Source organism: Cherax quadricarinatus, chromosome 28, assembly GCF_038502225.1.
Source record: "Cherax quadricarinatus isolate ZL_2023a chromosome 28, ASM3850222v1, whole genome shotgun sequence".
Taxonomy (NCBI): Eukaryota; Metazoa; Arthropoda; class Malacostraca; order Decapoda; family Parastacidae; genus Cherax; species Cherax quadricarinatus.
Genome location: NC_091319.1, coordinates 4,326,284 through 4,341,283, shown reverse-complemented (window position 1 = coordinate 4,341,283; position 15,000 = coordinate 4,326,284). Strand labels below are relative to the sequence as shown.

The 15,000-nt window shown below is 42.2% G+C and overlaps 1 protein-coding gene across 4 annotated transcripts in view; it reads right to left on the bottom strand.

Moving 5' to 3' along the window:
* LOC128693234 (calsenilin) overlaps positions 1 to 15,000 on the bottom strand; it is a 317,652-nt gene that overhangs the window by 147,305 nt on the left and 155,347 nt on the right. For 2 of the 4 annotated variants that reach the window (XM_070089330.1, XM_070089328.1), the window contains exon 2: positions 4,432 to 4,883. The exons of 1 other annotated variant lie outside the window; for it this stretch is intronic. In XM_070089330.1, the coding sequence (XP_069945431.1) occupies positions 4,432 to 4,693 (262 nt within the window). In that variant the 5' untranslated portion in view covers positions 4,694 to 4,883. Of the gene's footprint in view, positions 1 to 4,431; positions 5,223 to 15,000 lie in introns of all 4 variants that reach the window. One more of the 4 variants, XM_070089329.1, reaches the window with a different exon arrangement.

The window sequence follows — 15,000 nt, the reverse complement described above, 5'->3', positions numbered from 1 at the left end:
TCACCCTGCCTTGGTGGGAGACTGTCGATGTGTTAATAAAAAATGGGGAGGATAGTGATCAAGATGGTGAGGATAGTGATCAAGATGGTGAGGATAGTGATCAAGATGGTGAGGACAGTGATCAAGATGGTGAGGATAGTGATCAAGATGGTGAGGATAGTGATCATGATGGTGAGGATAGTGAACAAGATGGTGAGGATAGTGATCAAGATGGTGAGGATAGTGAACAAGATGGTGAGGATAGTGATCAAGATGGTGAGGATAGTGATCATGATGGTGAGGATAGTGAACAAGATGGTGAGGATAGTGATCAAGATGGTGAGGATAGTGATCATGATGGTGAGGATAGTGATCAAGATGGTGAGGACAGTGATCAAGATGGTGAGGATAGTGATCAAGATGGTGAGGATAGTGATCAAGATGGTGAGGATAGTGATCATGATGGTGAGGATAGTGAACAAGATGGTGAGGATAGTGATCAAGATGGTGAGGATAGTGATCATGATGGTGAGGATAGTGATCAAGATGGTGAGGATAGTGAACAAGATGGTGAGGATAGTGATCATGATGGTGAGGATAGTGATCAAGATGGTGAGGATAGTGAACAAGATGGTGAGGATAGTGATCATGATGGTGAGGATAGTGAACAAGATGGTGAGGATAGTGATCAAGATGGTGAGGATAGTGATCAAGATGGTGAGGATAGTGATCATGATGGTGAGGATAGTGAATAAGATGGTGAGGATAGTGATCAAGATGGTGAGGATAGTGATCATGATGGTGAGGATAGTGATCATGATGGTGAGGATAGTGAACAAGATGGTGAGGATAGTGATCAAGATGGTGAGGATAGTGATCAAGATGGTGAGGATAGTGAATAAGATGGTGAGGATAGTGATCAAGATGTGAGGATAGTGATCAAGATGGTGAGGATAGTGATCAAGATGGTGAGGATAGTGAATAAGATGGTGAGGATAGTGATCAAGATGGTGAGGATAGTGATCAAGATGGTGAGGATAGTGATCAAGATGGTGAGGATAGTGATCATGATGGTGAGGATAGTGATCATGATGGTGAGGATAGTGATCAAGATGGTGAGGATAGTGATCATGATGGTGAGGATAGTGATCAAGATGGTGAGGATAGTGATCATGATGGTGAGGATAGTGATCAAGATGGTGAGGATAGTGATCAAGATGGTGAGGATAGTGAATAAGATGGTGAGGATAGTGATCAAGATGGTGAGGATAGTGATCAAGATGGTGAGGATAGTGATCAAGATGGTGAGGATAGTGATCATGATGGTGAGGATAGTGATCAAGATGGTGAGGATAGTGATCAAGATGGTGAGGATAGTGAATAAGATGGTGAGGATAGTGATCAAGATGGTGAGGATAGTGATCATGATGGTGAGGATAGTGATCAAGATGGTGAGGATAGTGATCAAGATGGTGAGGATAGTGATCATGATGGTGAGGATAGTGATCATGATGGTGAGGATAGTGATCAAGATGGTGAGGATAGTGATCATGATGGTGAGGATAGTGATCACGATGGTGAGGATAGTGATCATGATGGTGAGGATAGTGATCAAGATGGTGAGGATAGTGATCAAGATGGTGAGGATAGTGATCAAGATGGTGAGGATAGTGATCAAGATGGTGAGGATAGTGATCATGATGGTGAGGATAGTGATCATGATGGTGAGGATAGTGATCAAGATGGTGAGGATAGTGATCATGATGGTGAGGATAGTGATCAAGATGGTGAGGATAGTGATCAAGATGGTGAGGATAGTGAATAAGATGGTGAGGATAGTGATCAAGATGGTGAGGATAGTGATCAAGATGGTGAGGATAGTGATCAAGATGGTGAGGATAGTGATCATGATGGTGAGGATAGTGCAGATGTCACCACCTAACCCACAATACCATGTCTGCAACAATTCACAACAATTCCGCACTTCGAAGAGGAAACGTCAAGCAACGTTTCGGTCCGTCGTGTGTTATAACTATAAATATTGGTCCAGGACGGCCGAAACGTAGCTTAAAGTTGCCTACACATAGTGGATTAGGTGTGAATTGTTGCAGCCAGGGTATTGTGGGTTAGTTGTGAATTGTTGCAGTCAGGGTATTGTGGGTTAGTTGTGAAGTGTTGCAGCCAGGATATTGTGGGTTAGTTGTGAATTGTTGCAGTCAGGGTATTGTGGGTTAGTTGTGAATTGTTGCAGTCAGGGTATTGTGGGTTAGTTGTGAAGTGTTGCAGCCAGGGTATTGTGGGTTAGTTGTGAATTGTTGCAGTCAGGGTATTGTGGGTTAGTTGTGAAGTGTTGCAGCCAGGATATTGTGGGTTAGTTGTGAATTGTTGCAGTCAGGGTATTGTGGGTTAGTTGTGAAGTGTTGCAGCCAGGGTATTGTGGGTTAGTTGTGAATTGTTGCAGTCAGGGTATTGTGGGTTAGTTGTGAAGTGTTGCAGTCAGGGTATTGTGGGTTCGTTGTGAATTGTTGCAGTCAGGGTATTGTGGGTTAGTTGTGAATTGTTGCAGTCAGGGTATTGTGGGTTAGTTGTGAATTGTTGCAGTCAGGGTATTGTGGGTTAGTTGTGAATTGTTGCAGTCAGGGTATTGTGGGTTAGTTGTGAATTGTTGCAGTCAGGGTATTGTGGGTTAGTTGTGAAGTGTTGCAGCCAGGGTATTGTGGGTTAGTTGTGAATTGTTGCAGTCAGGGTATTGTGGGTTAGTTGTGAAGTGTTGCAGCCAGGATATTGTGGGTTAGTTGTGAATTGTTGCAGTCAGGGTATTGTGAATTAGTTGTGAATTGTTGCAGTCAGGGTATTGTGGATTAGTTGTGAATTGTTGCAGCCAGGGTATTGTGGATTAGTTGTGAATTGTTGCAGCCAGGGTATTGTGGATTAGTTGTGAATTGTTGCAGCCAAGGTATTGGGGGTTCGTTGTGAATTGTTGCAGCCAGGGTATTGTGGATTAGTTGTGAATTGTTGCAGCCAGGATATTGTGGATTAGTTTTGAATTGTTGCAGTCAGGATATTGTGGATTAGTTGTGAATTGTTGCAGTCAGGGTATTGTGGGTTAGTTGTGAATTGTTGCAGTCAGGGTATTGTGGATTAGTTGTGAATTGTTGCAGCCAGGGTATTATGGATTAGTTGTGAATTGTTGCAGCCAGGGTATTATGGATTAGTTGTGAATTGTTGCAGTCAGGGTATTATGGATTAGTTGTGAATTGTTGCAGTCAGGGTATTATGGATTAGTTGTGAATTGTTGCAGTCAGGGTATTATGGATTAGTTGTGAATTGTTGCAGTCAGGGTATTATGGATTAGTTGTGAATTGTTGCAGTCAGGGTATTATGGATTAGTTGTGAATTGTTGCAGTCAGGGTATTATGGATTAGTTGTGAATTGTTGCAGTCAGGGTATTGTGTGTTCGTTGTGAACGCTCATCACAGTACTAAGGTTCTGTAGTTAACACTTGGCTTCTTCAGACTACTGTGTAAACTCAGTACCCCTCACTGTACTGTGTTATGTAATGAAAGCTATGGTAGCCTAGCAGAGCTTTCCCCTAGCAAGCCTAGTCACCTAGTAGTGACGGTCACTAGGGACACGGCCACCTAGCAGAGCGTCAGATTTTCCCTAATTACCAGGACAATTACCTGAACTGTCGGCATTAACATCCATATGTGTTCCAAATCACTTCCGTAATTAACACCAAATCTGTGCTGATGACAAACACCAACAGTTTAGTGAGTCAGTCATTACACTCTTGTGTACTCTTGTCATTACACTCGTGTATACAACAAATAGAGTACTGCCGGTGGCTTGTGGGTGTGTAAGAATATATTCACATAGGTGTAATTTTACGTTAGAGGCCAGAAGAGATGTCAGAGTTTAGAAAAGATGTCAGAGGCTAGAAGAGATGTCAGAGTTTAGAAGAGATGTCAGAGGCTAGAAGACGCATCAGAGATTGGACGCTAGAAGATATGTCAGAATCCAGAAGAAATATCAGAATCCAGAAGAGATATCAGACACCAGAAGAGATGTCAGACACCAGAAGAGATGTCAGAATCCAGAAGAGATGTCAGAAACCAGAAGAGATGTCAGAAGCCAGACAGATTCAGAAGCCAGGAGAGATGTCAGAAGCTAGGAGAGATGTCAGAAGCTAGAAGAGATATTAGAAGCCAGGAGAGATGTCAGGTGCTAGAAGAGATGTCAGAGGCTAGAAGAGATATCAGAGGCTAGAAGAGATATCAGAGGCTAGACGCTAGAAGATATGTCAGAAGCCAGGAGAGATGCCAGAAGCCAGAAGTGACGTCAGAAGCCAGGAGAGATGTCAGAAGCCAGGAGAGATGTCATAAGCCAGGAGAGATGTCAGAAGCCAGAAGAGATGTCAGAGGCTGCAGAACAAATAAAACATCTACTCACCACTGAACCTCACTTCCTTCCAGGCCCTGTGGAAGGTCCTCATCAGACGATGGTAGAGAGAGTGGAAGCTCCAGCCTTGCTGGCGGGTCCTGCATCTCATTGCAGATCCCGGTGGATGGGAGGATGCTGGAGAGTCCGTGACGTCCCCAGCATCCTCTCTTCTTCTCCTCCTCCTCTCAGCTGTGACCTCGTCGAAGTAACCCTCTTCGGCATAGTCTTCCTCGTTGATGTACACGGAGCCACTGTCCTCATAGCCAGACATGATTGTTCGTCTCAGAAAGCGATTGTCTTCACGGGCATTCAAGGTGCGTTAGGAGGAACATTGCTTTTTCCCTCACATTGTGGACCCTCTCCTTGAAAGGGTCTCATGAGTCCTGTTTACGCTAGCATCGAGTCCGTGTGAGAGTTACTCTTGAGGGAGTCGTGGTTCTCAGCACGTGTGACAGGTGTTCCTGATGGAGGAGGAGGGGGTGAAAGCACTCAACGCATGTGCGAAACGTTCCTTGAGAGCCTCCTTGATGCACTCACCACATACCTGGAACGTTTCACAGAGCGTAGACGCGCTAAACACATGTGACAGGTGTTTCTGAAGGAGTGGACGCACTCAACGCAGGCAAGATATAGTTCTCTCGTGGACTTACAGATAATCACCGCATGTGAGAGATTTTTCTGAACTGAGAGACTAACACAATACCGACGCATTCACTGTTGTCTAACTCACTAGCCTAACTCCGAATACATTTACCATTTTTCATCACAAACTGAAAACTTAAACCTGAATCATGACGACACTGCAAGAATATATGCTTAAAATTAAAACTTTTAAAGTTAGCGAGCAAGTTCACTGAGTTTAGAACTTACCGAGACATATACTGTGTCAGTTCAGCTTTCTTGTTTGTTAAGCTACGGTATTAAATAATTTCCACGAAAACACATGTAAAATAATTAGATCGCCTTTTAAAATGTCTTTCCTGTAACAGACATATACACTGAGAGTATATACACTGAGAGTATATACACTGAGAATATATACACTGTGAGTATATACACTGAGAGTATATACACTGAGAGTATATACACCAAAAGTATATACACTGAGAGTATATATACTGAGAGTATGTACACTGAGAGTATATATATATACTGAGAGTATGTACAGTGAGAGTATATACACTGAGAATATATACACTGTGAGTATATACACTGAGAGTATATACACTGAGAGTATATACACCAAAAGTATATACACTGAGAGTATATGCACTAATAGTATATACACTGAGAGTATGTACACTGAGAGTATATGCACTAATAGTATATACACTGAGAGTATATACACTGAGAGTATATACACTGAGAGTATATACACTGAAAGTATATACACTGAGAGTATATGCACTAATAGTATATACACTGAGAGTATGTACACTGAGAGTATATGCACTAATAGTATATACACTGACAGTATATATACTGAGAGTATATACACTGAAAGTATATACAATGAGAGTATATACACTAAGAGTATATACACTGAGAGTATATACGCTGAGAGTATATATACTCAGAGTATATACACTGAGAGTATATACACTGAGAGTATATATACTGAGAGTATGTACAGTGAGAGTATATACACTGAGAGTATGTACACTGAATATATACACTGAGAATATATACATACGAGTATATACACTGAGAGTATGTACACTGAGAGTATATACGCTGAGAGTATACACATTAAGAGTATATACACTGAGAATATATACACAAACACACCAGGGGACTACACCCACAGGTCTTTCTCTCCCAGTGTGTGTATATATGCTGAGAACTGCGTTGTATACTAAAGTATTCTTGCCCGTTGGTGTACAGGTGACCTGTAGGCTTAATGACCCTCGTGTACTTCTGAGCCTTTAAATCCCAGGGTTAATAACTGACCTTTAATGACCCCAGGTGAACACGGCAACAACACTGCTAGTGTTTAACGTATGTCTCGCGGCCATTAATTAGGCAATTCGTCAACACAGTGGTTAACAATGTGGATAATCTACATGTCTCATTAGCGCCACGTACCATCACCTGTTGTTCCACTAATTACCCTCATTGTAAACTTGTTAAGCACACTAGGAAACTAACCTGCGGACGATAACCTAAAATTGATTGACCTGTAAGTTGGTTTAAGCATGCTAGAAAACTGGCTCGTTAATTAGACTAGAAAGCCTTCAGGCTCGTTAATCACACTAGATAATTAACCTGTAAGCTCGTTAAGCACACTGACAAACTGACCTCTAGGCTCGTTAATTAGACTAGAAAGCTTTCAGGCTCGTTAATCACACTAGATAATTAACCTGTAAGCTCGTTAAGCACACTGACAAACTGACCTCTAGGCTCGTTAATTAGACTAGAAAGCCTTCAGGCTCGTTAATCACACTAGATAATTAACCTGTAAGCTCGTTAAGCACACTGACAAACTGACCTCTAGGCTCGTTAATTAGACTAGAAAGCTTTCAGGCTCGTTAATCACACTAGATAATTAACCTTTAAGCTCGTTAAGCACACTGACAAACTGACCTCTAGGCTCGTTAATTAGACTAGAAAGCTTTCAGGCTCGTTAATCACACTAGATAATTAACCTTTAAGCTCGTTAAGCACACTGACAAACTGACCTCTAGGCTCGTTAATTAGACTAGAAAGCTTTCAGGCTCGTTAATCACACAAGATAATTAACCTTTAAGCTCGTTAAGCACACTGAAAAACTGACCTTTAGGCTCATTAATTAGACTAGAAAGCCTTCAGGCTCGTTAATCACACAAGATAATTAACCTTGAAGCTCGTTAAACACACTGAAAAACTGACCTTTAGGCTCATTAATTAGACTAGAAAGCCTTCAGGCTCGTTAATCACACAAGATAATTAACCTTTAAGCTCGTTAAGCACACTGAAAAACTGACCTTTAGGCTCATTAATTAGACTAGAAAGCCTTCAGGCTCGTTAAACACACAAGATAATTAACCTTTAAGCTCGTTAAGCACACTGAAAAACTGACCTTTAGGCTCATTAATTAGACTAGAAAGCCTTCAGGCTCGTTAATCACACAAGATAATTAACCTTTAAGCTCGTTAAGCACACTGAAAAACTGACCTTTAGGCTCATTAATTAGACTAGAAAGCCTTCAGGCTCGTTAATCACACAAGATAATTAACCTTTAAGCTCGTTAAGCACACTGAAAAACTGACCTTTAGGCTCATTAATTAGACTAGAAAGCCTTCAGGCTCGTTAATCACACAAGATAATTAACCTTTAAGCTCGTTAAGCACACTGAAAAACTGACCTTTAGGCTCATTAATTAGACTAGAAAGCCTTCAGGCTCGTTAATCACACAAGATAATTAACCTTTAAGCTCGTTAAGCACACTGAAAAACTGACCTTTAGGCTCATTAATTAGACTAGAAAGCCTTCAGGCTCGTTAATCACACAAGATAATTAACCTTTAAGCTCGTTAAGCACACTGAAAAACTGACCTTTAGGCTCATTAATTAGACTAGAAAGCCTTCAGGCTCGTTAATCACACAAGATAATTAACCTTTAAGCTCGTTAAGCACACTGAAAAACTGACCTTTAGGCTCATTAATTAGACTAGAAAGCCTTCAGGCTCGTTAATCACACAAGATAATTAACCTTTAAGCTCGTTAAGCACACTGAAAAACTGACCTTTAGGCTCATTAATTAGACTAGAAAGCCTTCAGGCTCGTTAATCACACAAGATAATTAACCTTTAAGCTCGTTAAGCACACTGAAAAACTGACCTTTAGGCTCATTAATTAGACTAGAAAGCCTTCAGGCTCGTTAATCACACAAGATAATTAACCTTTAAGCTCGTTAAGCACACTGAAAAACTGACCTTTAGGCTCATTAATTAGACTAGAAAGCCTTCAGGCTCGTTAATCACACAAGATAATTAACCTTTAAGCTCGTTAAGCACACTGAAAAACTGACCTTTAGGCTCATTAATTAGACTAGAAAGCCTTCAGGCTCGTTAATCACACAAGATAATTAACCTTTAAGCTCGTTAAGCACACTGAAAAACTGACCTTTAGGCTCATTAATTAGACTAGAAAGCCTTCAGGCTCGTTAATCACACAAGATAATTAACCTTTAAGCTCGTTAAGCACACTGAAAAACTGACCTTTAGGCTCATTAATTAGACTAGAAAGCCTTCAGGCTCGTTAATCACACAAGATAATTAACCTTTAAGCTCGTTAAGCACACTGAAAAACTGACCTTTAGGCTCATTAATTAGACTAGAAAGCCTTCAGGCTCGTTAATCACACAAGATAATTAACCTTTAAGCTCGTTAAGCACACTGAAAAACTGACCTCTAGGCTCGTTAATGACACTAGAAAATTTATTTTTATTATTATAAATTTATCGTAATAAATGGGTAATTCTGATATTTTTTTCTATAAACAAAAACAATTTATTTTAGGAGTTTGATGTAAATTTATTGTTATTTTTTTTAATTTTGTGGAGTAGATAAGGAGTTTATAGGACAAAACCAGCTGTTGTTCTTACTACCAGCTGTTGTTGTTCTTACTACCAGCTGTTGTTGTTCTTACTACCAGCTGTTGTTGTTCTTACTACCAGCTGTTGTTGTTCTTACTACCAGCTGTTGTTGTTCTTGCTACCAGCTGTTGTTGTTCTTACTACCAGCTGTTGTTGTTCTTACTACCAGCTGTTGTTGTTCTTGCTACCAGCTGTTGTTGTTCTTACTACCAGCTGTTGTTGTTCTTACTACCAGCTGTTGTTGTTCTTACTACCAGCTGTTGTTGTTCTTACTACCAGCTGTTGTTGTTCTTACTACCAGCTGTTGTTGTTCTTACTACCAGCTGTTGTTGTTCTTACTACCAGCTGTTGTTGTTCTTACTACCAGCTGTTGTTGTTCTTACTACCAGCTGTTGTTGTTCTTACTACCAGCTGTTGTTGTTCTTACTACCAGCTGTTGTTGTTCTTACTACCATCTGTTGTTGTTCTTACTACCAGCTGTTGTTGTTCTTACTACCAGCTGCTGTTGTTCTTACTACCAGCTGTTGTTGTTCTTACTACCAGCTGTTGTTGTTCGTGCTACCAGTTGTTGTTGTTCTTACTACCAGCTGTTGTTGTTCTTACTACTATCTGTTGTTGTTCTTACTACCAGCTGTTGTTGTTCTTACTACCAGCTGTTATTTTTCTTACTACCAGCTGTTTTTGTTCTTACTACCAGCTGTTGTTGTTCTTACTACCAGCTGTTGTTGTTCTTACTACTAGCTGTTGTTGTTCTTACTACCAGCTGTTATTGTTCTTACTACCAGCTGTTGTTGTTCTTACTACCAGCTGTTGTTGTTCTTGCTACCAGCTGTTGTTGTTTTTACTACCAGCTGTTGTTGTTCTTACTACAAGCTGTTGTTCATACTACCAGCTGTTATTGTTCTTACTACCAGCTGTTATTGTTCTTACTACCAGCTGTTGTTGTTCTTACTACCAGCTGTTGTTGTTCTTACTGCCATCTGTTGTTGTTCTTACTACCAGCTGTTGTTGTTCTTACTATCAGCTGTTGTTGTTCCTACTACCAGCTGTTATTGTTCTTACTACCAGCTGTTGTTGTTCTTACTACCAGCTGTTGTTGTTCTTAATATCAGCTGTTGTTGTTCTTACTACCAGCTGTTGTTGTTCTTACTACCAGCTGTTGTTGTTCTTCATACCAGCTGTTGTTGTTCTTACTGCCAGCTGATGTTGTTCTTACTACCAGCTGTTGTTGTTCTTACTACCAGCTGTTGTTGTTCTTACTACCAGCTGTTGTTGTTCTTACTACCGGCTGTTATTGTTCTTAATACCAGCTGTTGTTGTTCTTACTACCAGCTGTTGTTGTTCTTACTACCAGCTGTTTTTGTTCTTACTACCAGCTGTTATTGTTCTTCATACCAGCTGTTGGTTTTCTTACTACCAGCTGTTTTTGTTCTTACTACCGGCTGTTATTGTTCTTAATACCAGCTGTTGTTGTTCTTACTACCAGCTGTTGTTGTTCTTACTACCAGCTGTTGTTGTTCTTACTACCAGCCGTTTTTGTTCTTACTACCAGCTGTTATTGTTCTTAATACCAGCTGTTGTTCTTACTACCAGTTGTTGTTGTTCTTGCTACCAGCTGTTGTTGTTCTTACTACCAGCTGTTGTTGTTATTACTACCAGCTGTTGTTGTTCTTACTACCAGCTGTTTTTGTTCTTACTACCAGCTGTTATTGTTCTTAATGCCAGCTGTTGTTGTTCTTACTACCAGCTGTTGTTGTTCTTACTACCAGCTGTTGTTGTTCTTACTATCAGCTGTTGTTGTTCTTACCAGCTGTTGTTGTTATTACTACCAGCTGTTGTTGTTCTTACTACCAGCTGCTTTTGTTCTTACTACCAGCTGTTATTGTTTTTAATGCCAGCTGTTGTTGTTCTTACTACCAGCTGTTGTTGTTCTTGCTACCAGCTGTTGTTGTTATTACTACCAGCTGTTGTTGTTCTTACTACCAGCTATTTTTGTTCTTACTACCAGCTGTTATTGTTCTTAATACCAGCTGTTGTTGTTCTTACTACCAGCTGTTGTTGTTCTTACTACCAGCTGTTGTTGTTCTTACTACCAGCTGTTGTCACCACTACCAACATATGTTGTCACGAGCATCATGGCTCGCTAGGGATTTTGAAGAGGGAGAGTATCACCATGGTAACAGAGCCTTGCTGGGAGGCTGGTGGTGGTGATGGTGGTGGTGATGATGGTGGTGGTGATGGTGGTGTTGGTGGTGGTGGTGGTGGTTCTGGTGGTGGTAGTGGTGGTGGTAGTGGAGGTAATGGTGGTAGTGGTGGTAGTGGTGGTGGTAGTGGTGGTGGGGGTAGTGGTGGTGGTGTTTGTCCTAGTAATAGTGGTGGTGGCGATTGTGCAAGTGGTAGTGGTGGTGGTGATTGTGCTAGTGGTAGTGGTGGTGGTGTGAGCCAACCAGAGGCATGAGAGAGTCTGGCTGTGTGAGTTTTCTCCCAGTTGCGATGTAACTCAGCCAGTGTTACACACACTGGCTGGAGCTACATACACCTGTTAAACGTTATCACACCTGCTAAACGCTACACACACCTGTTAAACGCTACACACGTGGGTTGAACGCTACACACACCTGTTAAACGTTATCACACCTGCTAAACGCTACACACACCTGTTAAACGCTACACACGTGGGTTGAACGCTACACACACCTGTTAAACGCTACACACATGGCCTTCAAGGACACCTGTCATCATTATTAAATATGAAAATCATCATTACAACAATAATAATAATAATAATAATAATAATAATAATAATAATAATAATAATAATAATAATAATAATAATAATAATAATAATAATAATATAATCAAAGTTAAAGGGTTAAACATCAAGGTTGACCTGGCAGCATCAAGGTCGACCTAACAACATCAAGGTCAACCTGGCAGCATCAAGGTCGACTTGGCAAAATCAAGGTCGACTTGGCAGCCTCAAGTTCGACTTGGCAGAATCAAGATTAACCTGGCAGCATGAAGATCAACTTGGCAGTTTCAATGTCTACCTGGCAGCATGAAGGTCGGCCTGGCAGCATCAAGGTCAACCTGGCAGCATCAACATCGATCTGGCAGTCTCAAGGTCTACCTGGCAGCATTAAAGTCGACTTGGCAGCGTCAAAAAGTCGACCTAGCAGCATCAAGGTCAACCTGTCAGTATCAAGGTCGACATGGCAGCATCAAGGTCTACCTGGCAGTATCAAAGTCGACTTGGAAGCATCAAGGTCGACCAGACAGCATAAAGATCTGCACGACAACATCAAGGTCGACCTGACAGCATCAAGGTCTGCATGATAGCATAAAAAGTCAAGGTCGACCTGACAGAATCAAGGTCTGCATGATAGCATCAAGAATAATCAAGGTCGACCTGACAGCATCAAGGTCTGCATGACAACATCAAGGTCGACCTGACAGCACAGTAAATAAGGTCCAGATTAATGTTTACTCTGGTGACGTCATCACGGCACCCTTGCCTGACGTACGATAAGAAGGTAAACATTGACCCAGAGTCTCATACAGGACGCTCTGTTACTTCCCTCGCACCTGTTACCTGTTACTTCTCTCCCACCTGTTACCTGTTACTTCCCTCTCACCTGTTACTTCCTTTCCATCTGTTGCCTGTTACTTTCCATCCACCTGTCACCTGTTACTTCCCTCCTCCCACCTGTTACATGTTACTTTCCTCCCACCTGTTACTTCCCTCCCACCTGTTACTTCCCTTCCACCTGTTACTTCCCTCCCACCTGTCACTTGGTCCTTTTTTCCGCCCACCTGCTCCCACAGTAACCCACAAGTGGGCTTGAGGAGAGGTGTAAGGCAAATGCTCTGATAGAGCACAGGTGAGGGCGAAGCATTACAGGTGTGTCAACAGTGATTTTGTGTGTGTGCATGTGTGTGTGTGTATGTGTGTGTGTGTGTGTGTGTGTGTGTGCATGTGTGTGTGAGTGTGTGTGCATGTGTGTGTGTGTGTGTACTCACCTAATTGTACTCACCTAATTGTGGTTGCAGGGGTCGAGACTCAGCTTCTGGCCCCGCCTCTTCACTGATCGCTACTGGATCCTCTCTCTCTCTGCTTCCTGAGCTTTGTCATACCTCTTCTTAAAACTATGTATGGTTCCTGCCTCCACTACTTCACTTGCTAGGCTATTCCACTTGCTGACAACTCTATGACTGAAGAAATACTTCCTAACGTCCCTGTGACTCGTCTGAGTCTTCAGCTTCCAGTTGTGACCCCTTGTCCCTGTGTCCCCTCTCTGGAACATCCTATCTCTGTCCACCTTGTCTATTCCCCGCAGTATCTTGTATGTCGTTATCATGTCTCCCCTGACCCTTCTGTCCTCCAGTGTCGTCAGTCCGATTTCCCTTAACCTTTCCTCGTACGACATTCCCTTGAGCTCTGGGACTAGCCTTGTTGCAAACCTTTGTACTTTCTCTAACTTCTTGACGTGCTTGACCAGGTGTGGGTTCCAGACTGGTGCTGCATACTCCAGTATGGGCCTAACATACACAGTGTACAGTGTCTTGAACGATTCCTTATTAAGGTATCGGAACGCTATTCTCAGGTTTGCCAGGCGCCCGTATGCTGCAGCGGTTATTTGGTTGATGTGTGCCTCCGGTGATGTGCTCGGTGTTATGGTCACCCCAAGGTCTTTCTCCCTGAGTGAGGTCTGTAGTCTTTGTCCACCTAGCCTATACTCTGTCTGCGGTCTTCTTTGCCCCTCCCCAATCTTCATGACTTTGCATTTGGTTGGATTGAATTCGAGAAGCCAGTTACTGGACCACATGTCCAGCCTGTCCAGGTCTCTTTGCAGTCCTGCCTCATCCTCGTCCGATTTAATTCTTCTCATCAACTTCACATCATCTGCGAACAGGGACACTTCAGAGTCTATTCCTTCCATCATGTCGTTCATGTCGTGTGTGTGTGTGTGTGTGTGTGTGTGTGTGTGTGTACTCACCTAGTAGGGTGAGTACACCCTGTGTGTGTGTGTGTGTGTGTGTGTGTGTGTGTGTGTGTGTGTGTGTGTGTGTGTGTGTGTGTGTGTGTGTGTGTGTGTGTGTGTGTGTGTGTGTGTGTGTGTGTGTGTGTGTGTGTGTATGTGTGTGTGTTTGTGTATTCACCTATTTGTGGTTGCAGGGGTCGATGCATAGCTCCTGGTTCCGCCTCATCCCTGGTCGCTACTAAGTCCACTCTTTCTCTGCTCCATGAGCTTTATCGTACATCTTCTTAAAGCTATGTATGGATCCTGCCTTCACTACATCACCCTCCAGATTGTTTCACTTCCTGACAACTCTGTGACTGAAGAAATACTTCCTAACATCCCTGTGACTCATCTGAGTTTTCAACTAGCAGCTGTGACCCCTTGTTGCTGTGTTACATCTCTGAAACATTCCGTCCCTATCCACTTTGTCAATTCCTCTCACTATTTTATGTCGTTAACATATCCCCTCTATCCTTTCTCTCCTCCAGTGTTGTCAAGTTGAAATCCTTTAATCTCTTCTCGTAGGACAAACCCCTCAGCTCCGGGACTAGTCTTGTTGCAAACCCTTGTACTCTCTTTAATTTCTTGACGTGTTTAACCAGGTGTGGGTTCCATACTGGTTCTGCATACTCTAATATGGGTCTGACGTACACAGTATACAGTGACGTGAATGTCTCCTACTTAGATGCCAAAACGCTATTCTCAGGTTTGGCAGGCGCCCATATGCTGTAACAGTTATATGGTTGATGTGCGCCTCAGATGTGCTTGGTATGATGCTCACCCCAAGATCCTTTGAGTGAGTTTTGCAGCCTTCGACCTCTTAGACTCCATTCCCTTTGCGGTCTTCTTTTTCCTTCACCAAGCTTCAAAACTTTGCATTTGTTGGGGTTAAATTCCAGGAGCCATTTGTCGGATCAGATTTACAGCCTGTCCAGATCCCCTTGTAAGCTTACCTGATCCTCGTCCATTTGTATTCTCCTCA